The 24847-nt window shown below is 44.5% G+C and overlaps 1 protein-coding gene across 1 annotated transcript in view; it reads right to left on the bottom strand.

Annotated features, from left to right (window-relative positions):
- The window catches only part of ITM2B (integral membrane protein 2B), a 27206-nt gene extending 3349 nt beyond the window's left edge, over positions 1-23857 (bottom strand). The window contains exons 1-4 of the mRNA XM_026053275.1: positions 23722-23857; positions 6494-6622; positions 4289-4495; positions 2184-2294 (exon numbers count right to left, since the gene is read on the bottom strand). Coding sequence (XP_025909060.1) covers positions 2184-2294; positions 4289-4495; positions 6494-6622; positions 23722-23820 — 546 coding nt within the window. The 5' untranslated portion in view covers positions 23821-23857. The remainder of the gene's footprint in view (positions 1-2183; positions 2295-4288; positions 4496-6493; positions 6623-23721) is intronic.
- Between the last annotated feature and the right edge of the window lie 990 nt (positions 23858-24847).

Raw genomic sequence — 24847 nt, 5'->3', positions numbered from 1 at the left:
GATTCCCTGTGTGCAGCTCCCGGGGCTCCTGCTGCAGCTCCCTGTGGAGGCCGGGCCGCCATTCCCTGTGTGCAGCTCCTGGGGGAGCAGTTCTCCACGGATACTGTCTGTCAGGTGCCTCCTGCGCTGCGTGCGGGTAAAACTGCCCAGCTGGCTCCGCAGCAGGATCGACAGAGAAACGTATCCGCGTTTCAGCCTTTTCCTGCCTGCACACTCAAGCAAACTGTGCCAATATAGGAAATATATCGTTCTTCAAGCTAAAAACAGCTTTCTTACAGCAAAAAACAGCTCATTGAAATCCCTGTGTCTGTATCAGAGCTCATTTTAATGAGCTGAACATTTTTAATGTTTTGCCTTCTACAGCCATCGTCACTGCAGGACAACAAGGAGGGTTTTATCCACTTTGTGGCTCCAAACAACAGTTTTACAGATTTCAGTTCCAAAACATTTAAACTGATATTCTGAGACATCAAGCGCCCACAGCATTTTGTTAGTACAATGGGAATTAAACAGATGTCTCATAAAATTAGGGCACTCACTGCTGGGGACAATGATCAAAATAGTTTATTTTTGCACAGATTTTCTACTAAATGCATGATGCCTGGTTATCCTCTTACATGTAAACCAGGCATATTTGATTTGGTACAAGTGACAAACTAGGAAGTTCACAGATTTAGCACTGGAATTTGTGTGGAATCAAAAGCCAAAAGCAGTATATGCAAAGCACAAAACATATGGGATCACTGAGTTTTACAGATACCACCTCCTCTTTACATACAGGAAACATAACATAAACGTGGTTTTGCAGCCAATCTCAAAAAAGGTATCAAAAAAGCAGGAGAGGACCCATTTGTAATGTCATTTCCCACATGAAACATATACCAGAACTAGTCAGAAATGGTTAAAGGGTTCCTGAGGTCCTAAATTTAAAGACTTGCCTGAAAGAGGCAAACCCAAAGATCTCATTACTAATTCTAAAACTACAAGTATTCAAAATACTTTAAGAAATTCAGTCAATTACACAAACACTGACCCTAGATGCAATTATCAGCTCTTCCCCTCTCCCCAAATATTTCACTGTTCTACAAAGAAACCAGAAGGCTGGAAAACAGTGCAAATATCACTTGGTTCTGCATTACAAACATATGTGTATATATGTGGAAAAGAAAAAAAAACCCTGTGGTAAGAATAATTTGTATTAAATTAGCAAGGGACCACATTAGGTTATCTACTTTGGCCTCCTCTGTTGTGTTTCACCCTGTCACGGCTCCGCTGGAGAAGAGCGGCCAGCACCGCAGGCCAGGCAGAGCTCTCCAGCTATGGAACCCTGTTGGGAAGCAACTGGGAGCTGCTGCCTCCTCACGCTGGAAACTCATGGGCTGTGTGTCCCAGCCTTTTCCAGGATCTTTCTTTTTAAGGATACAGAGCCTTTTCTAAAGACATGGTGCTTGTTACAGATGGGGCAGAACCAGGTATCTGCATACATTAAAGAGGACCTTTATGAGTAGGGCTTTACTAATCACATCGTCCAMGTCTTGATCACGCTTATGAGATCTCCCTAGAAATATTAGGATCCATCTTAAGGGTCCTGGAAGCCTCAGGGAATTGTCACTCCATCACACGTTGCGCAGCATCTGATTTCACTGAGCACATTCAGCAAGTTCCACACGAGCCACAGGATAATTTCAAAGTATGGGACCAACCCTATGGATTTATGCTTTAAACAATGYCCAGATTAAATTGTTTCCCAATATATCTATTTCAAGTCTCTTGGCTCACTGGTTTTAATCCATTGCATACATGCTTCATGGAAAATATAGTCCTAGTGGATTTTAAATTAAAAAAAAAATGCAGTACTAAGTCAAGACTCCTCTCCAAGAACAGGAGTCTCCACATACCACATGTGTACAATTAACTTAGTCAGTCAAGTCTGTAGCATCAGAGAATGAAAACCTATTTGCTTGTTTTCTTCTGAAATAATAATTCCTTCACATTTGTAGTTAATTAACCAAGAAAGTTACTGTATTTTTTTCCCTTTGCAAAGATCTGCAGTGATCAGTTAACTTTCTAATGCATTTGTTGAGTGTGAACATCAGAGTTTTGGCACAGAAAAAGGGGAAAAAAAAAAGAAGAAAAAGAAAACCTTCAGTCTTAAGAACAAATCACTTACGATTTAACCATACCTTGATGTTGATGAGCAATTCCAAGAAATTTTTTGGTGGCATAACAACTGAGGTGTTCAGAGGAATCACATAGCACTTGTCCAGGCTAAGGTCAAGATAGGCAGTGAGTCTCTGGTGAGGAAATATTTAACCAAAATAACAAGAACATTAGAAAATTCACATATAGACTTTGTTGTTGCCTTGTGTTTTTCAAGTTACTGTTTTGGTCACTACAACTTTTGCCGAACAAGCTACAATTTGAGCGCAGGTAAATGCAGAAACAAAAGGCAATCTGGATGAGAGTTTAAATCTGCCTCAGGGATTTGTCCAAGACAGCAGGCAGTAAGTGGTTCAAACACACTGCAGTAATGGAACTACAAAGGTCTATCATTTATCTTATTTCATGCATTTTGAGATATCAGGGCAAAAGCCTTGCTCTTTGTGCTTACATTGTTTTCTATACTGTAAAAAGCTGCTGAAAAAATACAGCATAAAAATATGTTATAAATAATACAAAGAAAAATCCTTTTTTTTTTCCCCCAAAATAGTATTGAGTTGAAATGTTATTGACAATTTAACTATCAAATAATTTGTGTTACCTGAATGGTAATATTTGCCATTAATTGAATTTAAAAAACCAAGGAAAAAAAAACAAATATAAAAAAGAGATATAAACAGAGATATAAAAGGCTGAGAATTATACTGATGAATCCTACCACTCCATCCTTTGAGCAGTGTTTTGTTGTATTTATTCTTGCTAAGGACAACATTATCACCAGCTGCTGTAAGCTCTAGGGCTGAGGCCATAGGTAAAATACTGAACACCAAGAGCCCAAAAGTCAAAATAACACCAGGACAGCAATCATGAGTGCAGCTAATGCAGGAGTAAGTGCTGTGCCCTTGGCAAGTGTTTGTGCACTGACCTCAAGAGCAAACCATTAGAGAGACCTTGTTAATTTTGACTCATTAAAATCAGAAACTGAGGTTTCTGCAATAATATGGTATTTTTCTATTCGCTTCTGCCATGCTGTTTAATTTTTCTCGTTTTCTCAACTTAGAGACTCTGCTCTAACTCCTAAGCAGAAGCTTCCTGAATATATTCAGGATTATTTTTAAATGGCAGAGCTTAAGCAAGCGATGTTTCTCCTCCAAATCTGGTTATGAATATTTGATACATAGCACTCYTTTTGCCTGAAAAACTTAAAAGTTTGCATCAAAAAAATAGGACACTTTCCTTATTCTTTTTCTTTTCTTCCCTCTGCAGCCTGGCTTAAAAAAAGCAATTGAGCAGGCAGTCCTCAAATATTCACAGTAATGTAACTTCCAAAAAACAGCTACAGAATATTTCCTCTCTGACAGTTTTCACCAACCTGAAGCAGAAAAAAAATGGCCTTCTAATTGTTTTTCAGTTCTTGTCATTCCTACCAAGTGCCAGAGGCCCATCAACAGCCTTAACAAAAATTACTGTCAAGATTTTAATCCAACTTCCTTCTATAGAAAAGGTAGAAATTACTTCAATACCCTGATTCAGGTCCACTAAGAGACACAGTAGCTGCTGGTGCAAGTGGAAAACAGAGCTCCTGCCAGGCTGCTTGAGACACGTGGGAAATGATGCCTTTCCCAAAAGGAGCCAGTCGGCTCCCTGTTCCCTTGGCTTTCTCCAGCCCCTCCGGGGCTTATGAGCTACTCCAGGACTGGCCACCAGCACGGCCAGTGACTTTGGAGGCAGCAGCTGAGATGGAAGAAATAAAAGCCCTTTCCCAACTCCCCACGTCACCACAGCCAGGGCTCAAGTTCTGGCTTGGTGCACCTCACACGGTACCAGTTTTTCCCTCACTTTCTTACTCGGAGAAAGGAAACTTCTCCAAGATTTTCCCATTTTCCAAACTGAGTTTTATCTGCATGGGAAGGTTTATGTGGTACATCACAATGCCTGCATAAACGCTGTCCTTTGTACGCCAGGTTAATAATTGCTTCCAGCTTGCTGATGATCAAAACATTTCTCCTGCCAAAGCAGTCGAGGGCCCTCCCCACCCTTCCCTTTTCCCCACCCAAATAACTAAAGAGCCCATTTTTCAGGAAGACAAGTTTTAAATGTCTCCAGCTCCCTCCGAGATACTCCTTACCCGGTGGAAGTCGTGGACGATATCGGCAGGGTCGCTATCAGCAAATTCAGGCACTGGCACACTGATAAACTCCACGTCTTCCTCCTCCAGTATCTGGATGTTTTGCTCGATGGTGTGGTAGCGAGCGCTCTGAGCCTCTGCCCCAGACTCGGGTAAATTTAAGCCATCTTCGATGTATTTTATTCCGCAGAAGTATACACCGCCCTGCTGAAATTAATAAGCCAGCCACAAAAACATCAGAAGCTGCATCAAGCCTTCCTGGGGAAGAAAAATCTGCCAGCCTAGATGCAGTGTTTCCCCTTTAATTTGATTCACACACAGGTTAAACCAAGAGACAGCTGCTGTCTACAGGAACACCGGTACAAACTTGGTTCTTCTGAAGCCAGTGGGAGTTCTTCCCTTGAATTCAAGGTAAAGAGGTTCTTAAAGTCTAGTCTTTTGTTCTGCACCCACTATCTGGGACACATATTCTTTTTACCAATTAAAAAGCTTCCAATATGTGCGTGCATTATTATTAAAGTGCAATTTAACTACAGTCAATAATTACAATCTAAGACACTGAAACTGATCGTCCAGAACACCCCTGAAAAGCAAATCTGACTTTGACCTTGGTCCTGCTTTGAGCGGGGTGGTGGACCAGACAACTTGCAGATTCCTTCCGTCCCTAACTCCATGATCCTGTGAAATTCCCTAGGAGCGCTATAAGGCTTCAGAAGTTTTAAAGTTGGTTTCTAAAATAAATTCTTCTTCTGTGTTTTGTTTGTTTTTAAAAGGCAAAAATGTACCCCTCCTGCCCTCTCCCCCCTAAATAAAAATAAAACAACTGTTCACGTCTTTTTATCACGGTACACAAGGCAGCTTGTCTAAGCAGCATACAGRAGAGACTCTTCATTCAAAGGAAACTATAACCAAAATTTACAGACCATATAGTTTTAGAAATTATACCTTATTGCTGTGCATATGCATATGGCACCAATGCAGAATTTCTCATTGGAAACACATCTTCAGTGCAACGATAGCTCAGTTACTGAACGTTTCCTTCAAGCCAGCTCTGGCTCACCCAAGCACTGCCAGTGTAAGTTAAACGGTGCTTTGGCTTGCAGGGAGGTGGCGGGTGAAAGGGGGAGCCGGCGCTAAGCGTGAGGCACCTCCTGGAAACACGGCAGACCTTCGGCTGCTCCGGGCCTCTTAATCCATTGGAAGGGGCTACACCTTTTAACCACTGTTTGCAGCACGACTGCTATCCTGTAAATTAGGTTAATTTGATAACTAAAGAGAGTATGAAGTGCAAGTCCAATTAGAGCTGCTCCCGTTATGCAAGTTTGCCTTCCACATTAGCAGCTACTGAAATGAGAGGGGAAAAAAGTCTTGGTACTTTTTTTACAAGAGAGCCACAATTTTTGCCTCCAACCGTGTGCTCAGCCAGCGGCCTGGACTCGAGTCTTGCTCTCGTTCTGACCTTGCAGATCCTACAACCTGGCCGCATCTTCTGCCCACGGTCCTACCCCGTGACAAGGGGGAGAGAGTATTTGACTCAAATCTCCCTCATTCCAGGTAAATGCTCTGCTTCCCCGGCACTGCTGCCTCCCTAGGATTCCTCCTGCAGCAGCGCCGATCTTAAAGGCATAAAAAAGAGGCATTTTGTGAGAGGTCTAATCTTGTCCCTGCGGATTAGGCCTGACAGAGCATGTCTAACCACGCTTTGCCACAGTACCCTGCAGGGCCTGATTCCCTAATCCCGGCGGGAGCTACGAGGCAGGGAGTCACTGCACTGCGCTGACAAGCAGTCTCCTTCCGCATGCAGCAGCAGGGTGTGGGTATCTGGCAAATTTGGGGGTATATAAGGTTTTTCCAGGAGTTAAGCCACCTTCAGTATTCGGCAACAGCTCAGCAACAGGAAAATGGATGAAAATGTGGGACACTGCTGAGGTTCCCAAACCCAAGTCCTATTTGGATGTGGTCTCTTCTCCCTAAAGGGAGGTTTTCAGAAGTGCTACTGCTATTAATCTGCCATTTCTGTTCTCTTCTGCTGATAGGTAATAGGCCAAACACTTTGTTGACTTTTTAGAAAGATAAAAATGGGAGTATAAAGGCTACTAAAGTTTAGTCCGCTGCTCTCCTTTCYGTATTTTGAACAGGAGACACGAGGGACCCTCACAAGAACATAAAATACGCCCCTCACATAACAAAATGTACACGACTTACCTGGAAGGCAAAGTATTTGTAGAGATAGGCGCCGCCGAGGATCACCCCGGCCAGCATGAAGGCCAGCCCGAAGCACATGCACCAGCACCAAGCCCTCCTCTGCCCCACGGGCACGGCATCGTCGGCGTCCTAGGGACACAGCAGAGAGAGGCCTTCAACACGGTGCTCCCAGGACACAGCAGAGAGAGGCTCCAACACGGTGCTCCCAGGACACAGCAGAGAGAGGCTCCAACACGGTGCTCCCAGGACACAGCAGAGAGAGGCTCCAACACGGTGTTCCCAGGACATACCACACAGCTGACAGCACAGGCCCAGCAAGTACAAACATCGCCCGTGTGAAAATGTTTGGGTTTTTTTCTTTTTGTATAACTTAAGGTGATCTATTTAAGCCWAGGTTCAGGATGGCCCGCACTAAGAGTAACTTTTTTTATGCCGTCACCATGGACTAAAGCAGCAGGCTGAAATCTCGAGGGAGAGGAAGATGTCTGGAAGCTCAGCGAGCCCTTTCACAGGGTGGCTGAGAACAGATTCACTGTCTGCAATCTCCATGAAGCACCAACGCACAGAGGGAGCTAACGCAGAAAAGTGATGCTCTTTTTTACCTTTATATACATATACACAGCTTAAGGGAACCTGAAGAGCACATGAAAAATCAGAGTAAATGACAAGGCCAAAATAGATATCCCGTGTTGCTCTAAGACAGTTTTTTTAGCAGAAGTTGTTAAGAGTGGGACTGGGGAGAGCAAAAAACAAAAGGTAATTTTGAGCTGGGGGACCACACTGGCAGTGTTATGAGAAACCCCAGAAGAAGATGCGCCCAAGGCCATATTTTCACTGTTGTTGCTGGTATATTATGAGAGAATACAGACAAAAGGAGCAAACACCGGTAGAAGACGAAGATAAGGACCACCGTATCTTTGTGGAACTGGCTGAAGCAGGACAGTAGAACCAAAACAGGGCCTACTGAGTCAAAATGAAGCCATATATGGAAGTGACTTCCGGGAAGACGACCACTAGGTCTCAAAAAGACCACCAGAGACCACCAAAGGGACAGAGGGCGCATGCGTGTGAGGGTGGGGTATAATTGTAATTAGTTCCAAGAAATGGAATGAATATGTATGATCATTTCCTAGAATTTAATGCATATGTAGATAATAGAGAAATAAAAGTTTTAGCAAGCACCCCCTAGKGCATGCASGATAGGTGGAGCTATCCCCCGTGCATCCAGYGCTGCAATAAAGTGAATGCCTGCTTCTTAATACTACATTGGTGTTAAGAGGTTTATTCCCGGTTTTCGGTGACAGCAGTGCCCGAACCCTCTGCTGCGGGTGTTAGGCTAAAGGCAGGACGGGCTGTTTTGCTCTCAGGGCACTACTGTGCACGACTAGGCAATGCCCAGGGCACCCGCAGCAATAGGTGGCTGCTTGCAAAATTTTTCCTCCATCAGCCACATCACAATGTTCTTCCCTCCCCTCAGTTTGCATAACTCACATAAAAATAAAAAAAAAAAAAAGAGAGAAAGAAAAGAAAATAGCAGCAGCGTGATACTGTCCTGACATTCACTGACTCATCCTCTTTGAAACCATGATATTCCTGAAAGAAAAAAATCAGAATTCAAGGGAATACAGAGCACTTCATTATTCCTTTCCGACCAGAGAAACAATAGCATGAAAGACAATCAAGCAAGAAAAAAACAAGGAATCAAAGAAATAAACCCAAACAACTCCCCTAAGTCCAGGAAAGRGAAGAACAAGAGGCAAGAAGATGCCTGTAGTTGCCAGTAGTTTGCAGCATTTGCTGATTAAGGTGATTTCTTGCTTAAATCAAGYTTCGGGCGTAGCCCCCACACTGCCCTGTCCCAGTTAGGGGGATTCCTCTCCTTTGGCCACAGCCATCTCCGAAGGGTGGACACCACTTAGAAATGAGGCCCTTCCAATAGACACCAAGTGACTCATCCCAGCTCGCTCCCACTTTGGAAGCAGTCTCTGAAAGCACTTMTTTGTTTTCCCTGATTACAGGGGGAGATTCCACCCTTCACCAACCTAGCACCCAGTTCATCCGTAGCTAAAATTAGGAGAGGTGAAACCCACGTTTGCAGCACCCTGCAATTACCTTCCCTACGGGAGAGGCAGCCRCGCCGCTTCTCTGCCAGGCAACAGTCGCCAACATCCGATCCAGAAATCTTTTTAAGTCAAACTCTCAAGGCAATTCACAGATTATACTTGACATTACCTTGCAAAGTACTGTGCTAAATCACACTGAAAACCCTCCMAAGGTGGAGATTTCACAAGACTCAAGCAGACAAAGCCAGGGCTGATCTTTTCTTGGCGACCATCCCAATCCCAGAGGGAGGCTGAACCTGATGAACTCCAGAGATTCTTTCCCACCAGCATTTCTGTGGTTCATTGCATGACAAAGTTGGAGTGCCTTGAGAATGGTGGCTATGGACTGACAGAACAGAACGAAAAAAGAACTGGCGACAGCTTTAAGAAGTTTTCACATAGCTAATTATTTAAGGAATTCGGAATAAAGAATTACTAGCTCTGTGGTTTTTAACCTGGCTGTTTGTAAAGGCTGAGAATAGAACCTAATACCCACGGTAATCTAATTAACTTTCAGGTCAGGTTAAGATTCACTGTGGATTCTTTATAAAATCACCTCAATTATAAATCTAAACCAGGTAAAACATTTTTTTTTTTTTTAATGTTGCCCATGTACCACTAAGTAACTATTTCCCTGGATACTTCAAAGTATAAAGGACATCTAATTGAAACCTTTAAAAATACTTGTCATTTAAGTGGTCGTAAGTTTGTGTGAGAAAAATGCGTGGAAATGTGGCTTTGGGATACAAGGCCAAAATATTCCCTAGCAAAGAGCATAAAGAATATCTTTGTTCTGTCTCACTGMTGTTTCTATTTCTTCCCAGCCGGAATTATCCATATGTGAAATAATTGCCTCTTCCATTGATTCTTGAATCAATGGAAGCACAGTGCAAAATACTTACATGGGAGGCCATGGAGCAGGAATATATGGCATGAACATCTACCCGGATATGGGGCTTTAACTGTCTGGCTACCTTTGCACAGGCCACAAAATAATCAGAAAATGCAAAAGTAACCTTTATACCTCTGCCACGCTAGGAAGAACCCGAAGGACAATTTTATCACCATTGAACCCTGGATACTTTTGCTTTAGCATAACAGATGACAAATGCAAACTATGCGTTTTAGGATACAACCTACAGGTTTAATATGGCTCTTTAATCCTTCACAAGCAGCTCAAGTTTATCTCTACTGTTTGTGAAGGCAGCATCCCTAACTGCAGCACATGGAGATAGGTTGCGTCTGTGCAGGTGCCTCTTCGGGGTCTGCACCCAGGCTGCTGAGGGCAGCACATAGGTGCTCAGGACACCCAGTTCAGCCTCTTGCATCAAAGTTCAGCATCTCAAGAGAGAGGAACCACAAGCATTAGGTAACAGGGAAAACATTTTACGTTGCTTAAGAAGAGCAGAGAATTGATTTCCTTTTCCGATTTTGAAAACTAAGTACATCGCCACACAGTCTGTACCACCTTAAATTTTTATAAGTAATCTATTGAAGCTAAATTATACTCACATTAGCAGCTGTCCTGTGGCTAAGCTGGCTAAGCTTTTGTATTGTTGCCATGACAGCTTAGTTTGGGCTGAATTGACCCAAAAGAATGATTGGTCCCTTACTGTATAAATCTGACCCTCTGCACTACAAGACAAGAAAGTGTCATTGATGTTCACCTTCCTTCCAGGTCTGAAAGGAAAACCATTAGCTGAAAGCAGATCCCTGGTAATAGAGAGGGTGCTGAATTAGTGCCTCTCGGGTCAGCCTTTGTGCCCAGGCAGTGCCACACGTTGCTGCAGCCCGAGCGTGACACAGGGTACAGCCTCATGTGCTGATTTTTCTCTCCGTCAGCTTTCCACAGCTGGAGATTCTCTGACAGCAGAAGGTTTTGTGTAGAGGAGGCAAAGACTGACCTCTGAAAATATGTTTCTTTTCTGTCTTTTATGAGGAGCAATAATTGGGCAGTGCTGTTCCAGTCCTTTTGCCTCCCTTCTTGTGCTTTAGCCCTGTTCCAGGTGCTTCCAGCTCCACGSTGAATCCTTGACCTTAGAGTGATGCCATAGAACTCATCCTCATTGATGCAAAATGCCACAGGAGGAACAGGATACAGGCCTGACACTGGCTTGTTCCCCTTGATGAGCAATTGTGCTAACTGGAAAAACGTTGATTAGCCTATTTCCTATGGATGAGATATAAAACAGAAGTATCTCTCTGCCCTGCTTTCCTTAACTTGTATATTAAATCCCACGGTGTTTGAATTAAATGGCTCAGAATGTTACAACCTGAATACTTCAGGCTCTGGAGGAACAACTTGCTTGTAGACAGAAAATGAGATGTACTAAACCATCATTCAAGACTTAGAAGATCTGGGCAAGGTTCTCCTAAGTCTGTCCTCTTGTCACAAAGAAGCTTCAAGCAACTGTGGTTTTCAGCAGAGATTCCTTCATCGGGTGACCACAGAAGACAAGGCAAAAACACAGTCAGTCTTGTTACTGGGACTGCAAAACACTTTCCAGTTGCACATAGGATATCAAAAACTTTTTGTCAAAATGCTTCTTAATTCAAGCTAGAGTGACCTTCACAAGAACATACACTGACAACTATTAGCTTTATCTGGTCTGGACTGGGGGAAGATAAATGTTCACCCCTAAACAGGCAAACATCAGCAGCTAAGAATGGCTATTGAAGTACTGAACTTGAGAGGGACCAAATTCATGTTTGGGGTAACATCAACAAATTCTGAGAACAAATTCTAACACTAAGACACAAATGTGTATAATTACACTTGGTAATTATGCAGTTTTTCCCCTTRTGACTTTTTGTACATAGTGGAATATATTGCTTCAAAATTATAAATGTAAAGCAGCCTAAAAATTCATAAGGCATATGCTCAGTTCATATTAAAAAGTGGGAGAGGAAGGAGATTATCAGATATTCTTTCTTTGCCTAAATTAAGGACGGATCAAATTATATGATTAAAAGATTAGGTGTGATTCAATTAGATATGAATTCATCTGAACTAGGTGTGATGGATGTGTCTGGATGTACCGTGTGGGGTCTAGGATATTTTTATGAAAATTGGGCACCTATGCAGAAGATAATGGCCTGACTTTAAAAATAGGTATAGTAGCATTAAAAATAACTTTGTGGGGAAAAACAAAATCACTTTCAAAAGTGCCACCCTGTCTTTGATCCGCAGAGAAACTGGATGCAGAGTATTACTATATAGTACTATATAAGTATGTCTACAACATAATACACAAACAGCCCACAATTATGCATCTGAGAATAACATCTAATCTATATATACAGGGGTTCAAAGTCTGTGTGGGCAGAAGTGGTTGGAAGCCGTTCAGAACTGTTTGCTTCAGAGCCCTTGGCATCCCAGTGAGCTCACATGSGCTAACCAAGTAGAAATGAATGTCGGACGGCAGCCTCTAAAAGCATCTGGTGACGAGGGAAGCTGCAGGCTTGCAATAAAAGTGCCGTATAGACTCAGTCCTCTTGAACAAGCTCCCCTGTTCTGAGATCCTCAAAACCTCTGCAGATGGAGGCAGGGTAAAAGGCAGTCCAGAAGGCGCTCTGCATTCCCCCCGTGGTATTCCTGCCTGAAGACAGCTCCAAGACAGCCTCTACTTATCACACACTGCAGATGGGAAATGCAGGCAGGTTTTTGCAAGACTCCTCACTCAGCTGGCAGATGCAGCTAGTCTGGGAGGCCAACACGCTGATCTGCCTTTCAAGCAGCAGCTTTATGCTTATAGAATTAAGCAAATTTTCAGCACAACACTCTTTTAACTTGCTTCTTGGAAAAAGAGACTCCCTGTACAATAGATGCTCCAGGGGGCACTTACTTGTCACAAGGAGTGACGCAGTCCTTCTATTCTGAGAACATGCTCTGGTTGTTCTCGTGCAGTTGGTATCTGAGCAGTGCAGCCCTTTTGTGGCAGCACGGTCCGTTCCTCTTCTCTCAGGATGGACAGGGACTTGTCCAGCTGGCCCATGGTTGTCTGCCCAAGGACTGGCATGGAAATCAGCCYATAATTTTGGCACTGCTTGCTGCAGCCACACAGCTTGGATAACCAAGTAAATTAACCAGGTAGAACTATCTATTAGGTAGTTATTACTATTGGCCTTTTCCTCTCTTTCTAATATTCTTTATGGTATTTTTTGTACAATACATACATCATAGATACATTTTGGGGGTGAGGGGATTGGCAGGGGGGATAGGAGGGGAAATATAGCAGTATCAAGGAAACATATTCCAGGAGGCTTCCCAAAACAAAGGTCTTGTTGATAAGGATTGCATACTACCACACAAAACATTTGGGTGATATTTTACAAAAATATAGGAGGTGTCTGGCAAATTAATCATTTCATAGCTCACCACATCATGGAATAAAATCAGCAATGTAACAGGCAGTGGAAGATCATGTTAGAAACGAAAGGAATGGCTACGTTCCGTGCTGGTAGATGACAAGGAATTGGATGTACCTGGGAAAGTGGTGGTGAAGACAGAGCAATACAAGAAAATGAAAGCAGGAAATAAAACTAGAGAAAAACATGGTGGAACATAAAGAGTWCAATTTCTCTGCAGGAAGTAAAGCAAAATGACAACCGCAAAGTGAATGTAAAGTATTTGAATATCTGAATCAGCAGTTCGCCCACAGCTACATGATAGAGGGACAATAAAAACCACCGTGTCTTGGAGCAATCCTGCAACCCTTAACTGCTATGAGTAATCCCAATTTACCCAAGCATTCCCTAGAACTTCTTAGGAGATTACAGCACCTGGGAACAGCCAGCAATTAAAAAGGCCACTTAAGGAGATTCAGCAGGAGATGCTCAGGAAGCCTGTGACTATTTGCTCTGCTGACTTGATTAAATATAGGAGCAGTATTGTTAGGAGGGGTCAACTTTATTGTTAGTTTTGGTCCTACATAGATGGCAGGGGCAGGGGGGGGGAGGAATAAAGCAAATAAGAAAAACAAAAAATCCCACTTCCTTAAGCATTCCCAAAGTTCTGATTCTGTAGACAAGGCAATTCATTCAGGCAGTTCCCGTCTATGGCTTTTGGCTATATCCTCATCCCAGGCTSTCTACAGCAATCGTAGAATGAAGCACACAGTATGTGTTTCCCCAATTCTTCCTTCTGTCTCTGTGGTTCCTTTCTCAGGCCAGCAAAACCAGCCCTCACAGARTCACAGACTGGTTGAGGTTGGAAGGGACCTCTAGAGACCATCCAGTCCAACCCCCTGCTCCGGCAGGGACACCCAGAGCACGGGGCACAGGGCGGCAGCCAGGYGGGTTTGAAGACCTCCAGAGAAGGCAAGTCCTCCCACGATCTCCTTTCTACCACATGTCTGTGCTCTCCCTGCTTTTTCCCCTCCCAAAGTGGAGGGTTCTCCACTTTCTTGCCACATGCTGGGCACCCCTCACTGCCATTTCCTCCCCTGATTGACAAGACAAATTGTCCAGGGCCACATTGTGCTACAGGATCTCTTGGAAAGATGAGCCAGGCTATGGCTACAGAAGTGCCACAGCTTTTGCCATAGCAAAACCCCATATACACACATAGAATTTCTACATAGCACTAATATTATATAGCAAGAGGATTAATGAATATGCCTAACTAATAGCTTCATCTTAGAAAAATAGTTTCAGAAGTCCTAGGGAAGTATCAAGGCTCTGCATCTCCTTATTTCCTTTGCTTTAAGGCATTATGATTCCTCCTCCTTTCTGCCCTGTCTCTCATCAGTCTGATGTTTTTAAATGTCCAGATGCTGAATTCAGAGGCTCTCGCACCACTGACATCCACAGAACTGTGCAATTAGCATCATACTGGATAAGAAAAGCTGCCCTGTGCTTAGCCAGTGAAGAGGTGCTAGAAGCCTGCTCTTGTGTAATCCCAAAATGCCTAAGAATCCAATTATGCATTCTCATAAATTAAAACGATGAATACTTGCTCTGCACTCCACATCCCTTTCTTCCTAAAGTATTTTGTGAAAAAGCAACATGCCCTGGTGCACAGTTCACAAGGCAGGGCCCAAACCACAGGCATCCCATGCAGAAACCCGGCCAGGTGCCTGACGGGCGCGTGTTATATCGAACCAGAACCCCGCAATGGGACATTGCAGCACTCATCCTTTAGAAGAAATTTCACTTTTAGAAGCAAAAACTACTTTAGGAAAGGTGACACACATCATGTCAAGCATGACTTTTCCATAAACTGTCCAATTTTGAAAAATCTTTCATTTTTATACACTGTCCAAATAAACCCTTTTCCCACTCACAGCCATTATTTGACTCAAAATCGGCTTGCATTCTACCATCCTTAAAACTACACTAAATAGGCCTGTTATTTTAAACAAGGCATTTTTAATCCTGAATTAGTATCAGTGTTTTAGAGCGGGCACTCAGAAAGTACCCATTTCACATTCAAAACGGATCGATATTGAATTGTGGGTTYGACCTTGATTGTTCCAGTCGCTGCCTCTTCCTCATTCCGCTCGCTTCTTTATCTCTGCATATTTTTCTGCTTTTCTTTTTTCCCCGGCTGCCGGAATCTCAGGCATTAGTATGATGGAAAGCTGTGTGGATTTAACCTAGATTTCTCTCCCAAGACTTGCTCCCCGAACGGCGAGGGCTCTTTCACCCAAGAGATCTCATTAGCATGCACATATGCACCGCTGCGCCTCCGAATTTAATAACTCTATTCCCAGTTCAGCCACAGATGGTAAATTCTCTCAAGCAAGTTGCAAACACTGTGTCTGAGTTTCTCTTAAATAAAAGGACAACAACCTATAATGACAGAATCATGAAGGTTAGAGGAGACCAYGGGAGGTCCCCAGTGCAACCCAATGCAGGGTGAGAGCAGATTCAGACCAGGCTGCTCAGCCTTGTCCAGTCAGGTCCCCTCTGAAGTTTGTCCTTCCACAGCCTCCCTGGGCAACCTGCTCAATGGTTAAGTCTCCTCCGAGTGACTTTTTTCCCCTTTTACCTTACTGGAGGGTGACAGAGCCCTGGCACAGGCTGCCCAGGGAGGTTGTGGAGCCTCCATCTCTGGAGATCTTCCAAACTTGCCTGGATGTGACCCTCTGCCACATGATCTGGGGGTCCCTGCTTGAGCAGAGGGGTTGGACTAGGGGATCACTAGGGGTCCCTTCCAACCTCAACCACTCTGTGATTTCCATTTACAACCACRTTCTTGCTTTCCTGCTGGGAAACTACCATTAGGTTGCCCCAACGCCATCCTTTCTCCAGGCTGAACAAGCCCAGTTCCCTCGGCCTTTTCTMACCAGGCAAAGCCTCCAACCCCAACCATCCTGGTGGCCCTGTGGAAATCCTCCCACTCCATTATGTCCCGTATTCCTGAAGGCTCTTGGCCTTCACCGCTGCCAGGGCGCACACAGATGGGAACCTCATGCCACTCACCTCGTCCCTGGGTCTGTCTGAGCAGAGGTGCCTCCCYGAGCACCCAGCTTGCACCAACGCAGGGTGGGTTACGCTGGGCCACGACAGGGCTCCACGCTCAGCCCCACTGAAACCCAGCTTTTGTTCAGCCCATTGCTCTAGTCAGTCAAGAAGGTGCCTCTGAACACCACCCCTGCCCTCAAACGAGCATCCCTGTCTAATTAATGTATCATTGCACTAACGTGTACGAGATCTCAACGGCAAGCTGCGTTCTCACTGAGCAGGAAGTGTTTTACAAGAAAATACAGAACAGCATTTAATTACAGCACTTAAAAGTATCAACACAGAAGGGCCGACCTTGAAAAGCTCACATTTAATTCCCCTCTCTTTCTAAAAGAGGCTATTGTAGCAGTCTAAAGGGCTTCAGCACAATTACCCCGCGCAGAGCCGCCAGTGGAGCCCGCGCTCCGGCGCTCGGCTCCCTGCTCCAAAGGCTTCCCACAAGGAGAGCCCGGCGGGTGCTCCCACATGCCGGCAGTGATTCAGCAGCCCCAGGAGATGGAGGAGCCACAGGACTGGGCCACATGGGGGGAACTGCACCCCAGAGGTCACTGTCCCCTCCTGGTCACAATCCCCCCCACAGCCCTGCCCCACAGCCATCCCACTAGCATCTCCCTCACTGCCCACATCCTACCCTGGACCACCTACCCTTGGACCACTGGCAAAGCAGGAGCTGCTGAACCTCCGAGTACCTCAGGAGGAAGACAGCAAAGTCTTCTCTTCAAATACACATGTATTTCTACTTACACACACACACATACATCTCATATAAACTATTTGGAAAGGGCAAACAAAATGTCAATTTAATTTTTCCCACGACCTTCATCCTAACAGCTGGGCTAATACTGCTTCGCCTGCGTTTTTCATGATAAATCTTGAAAGGCTCTTGCGCAAAGGACCCTTGCTTGTCACTGCACCATATATCACTCAGAAGGGAGGTGGAGTCTTTTTATGACCATTAAATCATAGGCCACGTAATGTCTGCTGCAAAAAACACTTGTTATTTTATTGAAGAGCTCAGTCTTATTAATTCTCTCTTCCCTTTGGTTTACCACATCTGTAAAATTGGGACAGATACCCCAGTTTTATGAATTAGCATGCTTTTCATCTGTAGATGCAAAGTAATTTCCACTGAGGATAAAAAGCAGTACATAAATAGTAAGAAAATGAATGTTGTATTATTCATATGGACCAGGAGATGAAAACAGATAGTGCGAACCTTTGTCAGGCCTGGCATAAACGGGGAGAAGGAACCTAGGCAGCAGCAAGCAGAACACAGCACTGCCCTTCCAGCTGCACTCCTTACACTGGRGCTACACAGTAATGTCTTCAGAAGCGCAGAATAAAGAACATTTCAATTTATGAGAACTCAATAATGTGAGATTTGTTCTAGAAGATGCTTCCTGAGAGTCAAAGACATGTAAGTTCCTTGCGTGTAGCTTGTTCGGTATCTGTAGCTTGTGGCTACTGAATAGGAAGGACTTAATGCTGACAAATAATTCAAAATGCTACTTCAAAAGTGTCAAGCAAAACCATTCCTGGGGTAAAAGCRAGTGTGCTACCATTCTTTTATCCCTTCCCCAAATCACTATTAACTACGCTAATAATAATAATACAGGCTATAAAAAATAACTGTTATATTTACAATTGTGAACATTTTCATAAAAATCTCTAACAGAAAAATACATATATTGGTATTTCTATAATCATTTAACTTTGAAATGTAATGGACATTCATATGCTCTACTAAACATTCCTTATAATGGAAAGAAGTCTAAACCATCTGGACATTTCCTTTGAAAACATCATTCAAGGAACATTTTTTGGAATGTTTGTTTTTATACAAAAGCTTTTCATCTTGATCCAAAGCTTCAGAAATTTYTGAATTTCAGCAGTTCCCACTTGAATGGGGATTTTGGTTCCAACAGCCTCTCCTTTAAAATGGTACTTCATACTGCTCTTCATTGCAACTATCTACGCCAGCTTCTTGGAGCTTATCAGAAAGAGAAAACTACACAGGTGGTGTTTGAAGACATGACTGAACAGAAGGAAATTGYTTATGGCATCAACCATAACACTTTACAGTGGAGGAGAGCTTCTTTTCTAGATACTGCATTGTACAAAGATCCATCTAATTATGGGCATTAGAACATGACAATCCTACACAAGAAAAAAAAATCCCAAATAAGCTTTTGGGGTGGGAGGATATCAGCCAAGTGTAAATTTGTTGATTTGAAAACATAATTACTTAAAACTGTAGAATAATATTCTGCTTGTGTGCATGCTCATCTCTATACTGCACTCACGTAAGTTATCGTGATATTTATGGACATCAACTCTCATTTGGGCAGCCAAAAACACAGATGACTTCATCAACCAMGGAGTCATCACAAAGGCCTGGCAGAAGACATCCTGCTTAAAATATTAAATAGAATTCTCCCGAGGACCAGGGGAAATGGCTGCACTTCCAGACCAACGCTTTGTGTTTGTTATTCAGGTTAGGAAATGAGGAGACACAAAAAAGGAAGTGAGATATAGACTGTTGGCGGAAATTTGCTGTCCCATAAATTCGTTTCTACTGCCTTAGGGGAAAAAATGGTTTTCAGAAGACCTTGGGGAGCTCAAAATCTTGAAGGTCTTAACTGCTTTTTGAATATCATTCTCCCAACCATCATCTGCTCAACCACCAACCACCATGTCTGTGGAGCAGTGTTAAGGGAAAACTATTACAGTGATCTTGTTTTGCAGAAGCTGCACTACTCAACCAGCAGCACACAGATCACTGTGCAAGGGGTAACATCAGCCCTAGTAGTAGCAAGTTCTCTCTACTTGTGAGAGGAACAATCCCTGACACTAATTTTGTGATGTAAAGTCAACTTCCTTCACTTACTGCTTACACATACCCATGAAATYGGTAACAAAAGCCTGGGGGCTCTCACACCTGAAACTGGTAGGCACAGTTCTGAGTATCTTCATAGAAAACCACCAAAAACAAGGGAAGTGAAGGGGGAAAATAATTCAATTTACTGATTTTTTTTTGCTTTTGGTTTTCTTTTGAGTAACTATGCCTTAATCCATATGCTCCAACAACTAGAAACTGTCTCGTTTAATCACCTAGTGGCACCATGGAAAATAAAAAAGAAAGYCCCACAGGTTGCTCTTTCCCTATTAGGGAGAGGTGAAATACCTATAGAAAACTTTAACTGCAAGCACTGGGGCTGTAAAAGAAAAGAGTCCCACTAGCTAAAGAAGAAAACTAGCTACAGACATATAACTACAACCACCTCGACCCCTCAGCTACAGACATATATTAAGTAGAAAACCCRATTTTCCTGACAGCAAAACAGTAAGCAAATTTACTACTATTTACTAGCATAGAATAGCAACTACAAACAAAAACCTGTATTTCAGAAACATATATAATCAATTATGCAAAATCTAAAGGCTTTTCTAGATGGGTAAAAGGAGCTCATTAGTTGCTCAACAGTATTCCCCAGGTGAGTCCTCTTATTATTCTGCATTAAAAACACCTATTTTTGTATGCTTAAAAGATTAAGCTAAACAGGAAGAAAAAAAAGGCAGATTAATTTCACAGTCAGGAGTAATAAGAAATAAATGCAGAAATAATAGAGAATGAACATGGGAACAATAACTGCAGAAAGATGCTGGGTTTAAAATTCATAAGGTTTATGCTTACACATTAACATCTCTCTATAGATAYGGCCATCCAAAGGTCAGCTATAGCATGCAAATGTGAATCTATAGCTTCCACCCACAAAGCTAATAGCCAGCAGAGACAAGCAGAGCTCAGCATCCTAGGAAAAAGCAGGATGTTACCTACTCCTGGTGGGAAACAGCAGCTGCCTGAGGGTTSCTGAGGCCCTAAGGGGCTTTAGGGAGGACTTCAGCTACTGAATACGCCTGCCAAACATCTGAAGGTTTCWGCTATGCCCAGCACCATCTTTGGCACTCCTAAGATCTATTGTAAGGAGAAATGTGAAAATACCACACATTGTTTGTTTGTTGGGAAACTGGGTCATAAAATACTCTATTGTACTGAAGATGAGCAAAGTGGAAAATGAGATGTAGCCTGGGAACCGTCACTAAGAATCTTCAGAGTTTGGGCTAAAAATTATGGCATAGAAGCATCCTCCTAAAATGAGCAGCACTCTTGTAACTGTTGCCTACAGCAACTGTTAAGGAAAGCGACTCTTTTACAATGCAAATGCTAGGTGTTTTATGCAGAGAAAGGATTAACATTTTTGATCTTCAAACTCTTTTTAAGCAGCAAATTCTAATACAGAGACTGATGCATTTTGCAAATGCTGTTTTTAAGCTGCTGTTCATGTGATGCATCCTCTAGCCTCCTTCTCGCTTGCTTTCCCCCTTCCTCTGCTACACTTTTACTCTGCCTGCAACACAGGTTATTGAGCAAATTTTGGAGAGACCAGAATTATTTCTAGGCTACCTCATCACCATACTTTGGCTGCAAGCTCTCTTACTAGCCCATGGAAAAATTATCCGCTTGGGAGTAATCCTGCAACAGCAAACAGCGCTGTGGTCTTCATGACACCACACTGGAGAATGAAAGAGGAAAAAAAAAAAAAAAGAAAAGAAAAGAAAGAAAAGAAAAGCAGAAGAAGATTGTGAAAGAATTAGCCCCAAATACATCAATCTTTACTTCTAGGACATCTCAGAGTCTTGCACTTTAGTCATGATCATCACMTGCTTTACTATTGCTATCTAGTTTATCTGCTCTCTCTCTCCAAAACCTCTGCAAGTTCTTGATAACCAAAATATACAATGTTATCCTGCTGATCCTCTTCCAATCTTAAATTTTTCCTCTGCTGTAGAACAAAATGCCTCTCAGGACTTTCTGCATTAAAAAAAATGATCTTAATAAAATGTTAAAGTGTGCCTCTTTCACATCTGCCCTTGTGATCTAGATCTATTTGTTGTCCTACAGAAACTATGGGTATCGGAGACAGAAAAACAAATATCTCTCATGCTCTACTGCAAACGTGGCTTTCTTCCAGWCTATCAGAATCACTCTTCTAAATATGATCTCATATTGCCTTCAAACCCAACTTGAAGCTAAGCATCTTCCAGTGATGAAATAAGTTATACGAATAACACGGTTGTCAGACGTCATTATTCTTCATTTCCTCAGAAAAACTTCATATGCAGTGGAGGTGCCTTGTGGAAAGGGGGGAAATGGCTTTAATATCCTTGTATTGAATAGACCAAGTTCACGCAGTCTACCTTGCACTCACCTTGACAGTATCAAGTTTTGCAAGGGCATCAATTCTTTTGTCTGCCATCAGGGAATAAATTCCCCAGCACCCACCCAGAGGACCAAGCACTGCCACAGYTACATAACGTCATTTGCAGCAGTACTGCTAAAACTGCTTCAACACTGCATTGCTTAGCCTCACCTACCAAAGCTACACATGACTCTGGTGTACTCCAATACACTTCTATTAATGCTCCAAATCACACACAGGGGRAAAAAAAAARRRRAAAAARRWRAAAAARAAAAAAAAAGAGCCTTATTCATGCATGTTTTGCATGTCAGCAGGTGCAAGTCTGCAGTTCTGCTAACAAAGGATGGAAATGTGTCAAGGAGAACGTCAAAGCCTCACTGTCCCTCTAGTGCGCTCATGTGCTGCTGGAATTTTCATCTGTACAGAGCATCCGCTCCTCGCATGCTATTTTGGGACTGTTTTAAGCCTTGTTCAGGCATGTCCAGCCCCTGGTAACTGTGCAAGTTGCCAAAGAACTTGCAAGTAGCTACTGTAAAACTAGACAACCTTCTGACCCATTTACCAAAACGTTTGCAATTCTCATTACCAGGTAGGCAAGGCAGTAACAAGACCTGGGCGAAGTTAAGGCAGATCCTGTATCTCTTCCTCAGCTGAACCAATTTGCAGCTCTGTGTTAAGGAAATCGTAGTCAAATAGGCTGCTTCCGTCAGGCTCTGGACAGGGGCAGGAGGATTTTCTCCCCGGCGTGCTATTAGCCAGCTGTATTTTCTTTGTTTAGCAGCAAGAACAACAAGCCTGGCTTGGTAGCCTATCTGGAAACAACAGTGCCCAGAGGAGATGCGAGTTCCAAGGTAATATGGAAAAACATACACATATTTTTAGGAACTTGTCTTTGTCCTGCTTATACTGCTCGGCATTGGACTGATCACCAAACCCAGATGAGGAGGGAGCTCCATAGCTCAGGGTGGGTTTGGGAAGCCGATGATCTCGGAGCAGCCAGGGGACAGCTCTGCCACCCAAACAAGGAGGCAGATGCATCTGCCACAAGACGATTACAGAGAATCTGAGCAAGGAGCCCGACTCTTCCACTGCGGCACCCACTGCCAGCTGCTCACAGCACTTAGCTGCTTTGGCTCAAGATTTTCAAGTTTGGTACGTTCTTAAAAGAGTTAATTTAATCACTTGCCACGGCCAAGGGATGTCACTTAAAAATGTATCTTCTGATCGCTTCTGGCTTTGCACTGACACTGGATTCTGCACATGAGACACCCTGCTCTCCATTAAAACCAACAGCAAAACCTACATTTAATTTGAACCCAGACTTTATGCTAGCAAGTCTGTCCGAGAAGGTTTTATCTGCTGAATTTCACCACAAAGGTTCAGAACAGCATCTCCTTTGCAGCTCCAGCCCTGTAGTTAGGGGGTCTAACAYGCAGGAGGATGAGAGAAGGGAATGAAAACAGCAAGGCAGGCATTTATCTGCAGCTGGCCATTTTTCAAGTTTTTAGTCTCTTTCCAAAGGGCTTAGGTCACAYTACGGGGAGCTCTAATTAAAAACTGGTTTGGATTATGCGAGTATGAATATATATATATAGGAAACATATAAAACAGTCCAAACCTTTACCTTTCCGTGCCGCTTTCCACTTAAGAAATAAGTGAATAAATAAGAGCCCTGGGAACCGGGTCGTTGTTTTGTTGGGGGCTGGCTGCGTGGGAGCCAAGGGAGGGGGCAATTCCCATCCCTTCCTTAAGCCAAGTTTACACACCAAGTTTGGGGCCGCTCATGCAAATCCCACCGGGCTCTGAAAACAACTCCCGTAAAAATAAAAATTAAAAATAATAATAAAGAGGAAAAATGGATCAATAAAGCGGTGCTCGCCTAAAGCAAGCGCAAACGACTAGATTTTTGAGATTTTTTTTAGAGACTAGATTTTTGCTAGAATTTATGCATTTTGTCCATGTTTGTGGGGGTGCTCAACGCTGCCGCCCCGTCTCCTCCGCGCACGGCCCAACTTCTGCAACGGTCCAAACGGGASCAACGGCCGCGGCGGGGCCGGGCCGGGCGGCACCTGCGGAACCGCCGACCCAGCGGGACCGGCGCGCAGGAGGAGGAGGAGGGSGGCAGGAAGCGCTTTAAAGCCGAGATGGAGGCGGACCAGGCGKTGCCGGGCAAGGAAAAAATAATAAAATAATAATAATAAAAAATCCGAACTCCGGAAAAACGGTGCTTTAAAGCCGCCTCTCCCGTCAGCCATTTTAGGCGCCGGAGCCGCTCGGGGCACGCGGCTCCCCGCCGCCCGCCTCTCCTTGCTTTAAAGCGAATTAAGTTGCCCCTCAGGCGGCTCCCGCTGCCCGCGGCGCCGGGAGCGGGGCCCCGCAGGGTCCCCGCCGCGCTCACCTTGGCGTCCGCGGGCAGGATGAGCACCTGGCTGTTGTCGTCCTCCTTCTTGGCCGCCTCCTTCTGCGCCAAGGCCGAGTTGAACGAGACCTTCACCATGGCCGCGGTGCCCGCAGCGCGGCAGCGGCAGGAGGAGCACGGAGGGAGCGGAACGCGGCGGAGCTGCGCGGGCTGCCTCTCGCCTGCCTCGGCCCCGCGCCGCCGCCTCGCCCGCCGCCCCTTCCCCCGGCAGGCGGAGCGCGGGGAGGAGGAGCAGGGCAGCGGGGCGGAGGCGCCCGCAGGGCGGGCGGCGCTCGGGGTCGGCCCGGGAGGCTCTTCCCCCGCCGCGCGGCCCTTGGGGGCACCCTGTGTGGGGCACCCCTATGTGGGGCACCCTCCTTCTAGGGCCATTTCGTGKGCTCCGGGGCGGCAGGCGGCGCTTCGGCCATGAGGCGGCCCGAGGCGACGCTGCGGGGCACCCGGGGCCTGCGAGATCTGCTCGCGAAATTGTGGGCAGGAAAACCAGCCCTGCCTCTTCAGCCCGTCCTCGTAAAGGATTCCCGTCCGAACGTCCACGGGCGGTTTAACAGTGTCKTTCTTGTTGAAAACAAACGTAGAGGCCGTGAAGCAAAAGCCTGGGGTCTCGGGGTGAAGGGGCTGGTGGTGCAGGTTGTGTCCTGGGTGCCCTGCAGGGTCTGTTTCGGCCCTTGCAAAACTCAGCAGCTCCAAGGAATCGCTCACGGATTCTCCAGCGAGGAGCCCTCCGTGCGAACAGGGGAAGTACTGGGATTTCTCTTGGATCTCCACAACCAAATTTGGCGTGATCCTGAAGGTTTCGCTCAGCTCTAATTGCAGCTTTCATTATAAATAAATAAATCCAAGCATTCTACATCAAAACCCTACAATATTTTAATAATACGCTATCCTAAGCTACAGCCTGCAAGGCCGTGGTGTTTTTTTTTTCATGAGGGGCACTCAATGAAGTCCCGCACCTAGATGTGCCCCAGGTGACACCTCTGCTCCTGCACGGGTGGGAATTGGTGCGGGCGCAGACGCGGATTCACAGCCGTTCTTAGCATGCAAAGGCTACAGTTCTCCTGAATATGGGTCGACTTTGTTCTCTTTAATGGTATCTTCAGATAGGCTT

This window comes from Nothoprocta perdicaria, unplaced genomic scaffold (genome assembly GCF_003342845.1).
Source record: "Nothoprocta perdicaria isolate Ctin4 unplaced genomic scaffold, notPer1 scaffold_98, whole genome shotgun sequence".
In the NCBI taxonomy this organism is placed as follows: Eukaryota; Metazoa; Chordata; class Aves; order Tinamiformes; family Tinamidae; genus Nothoprocta; species Nothoprocta perdicaria.
Note: the sequence above shows the minus strand (reverse complement) of the source record. Positions and strands in the feature narration are given on the sequence as shown.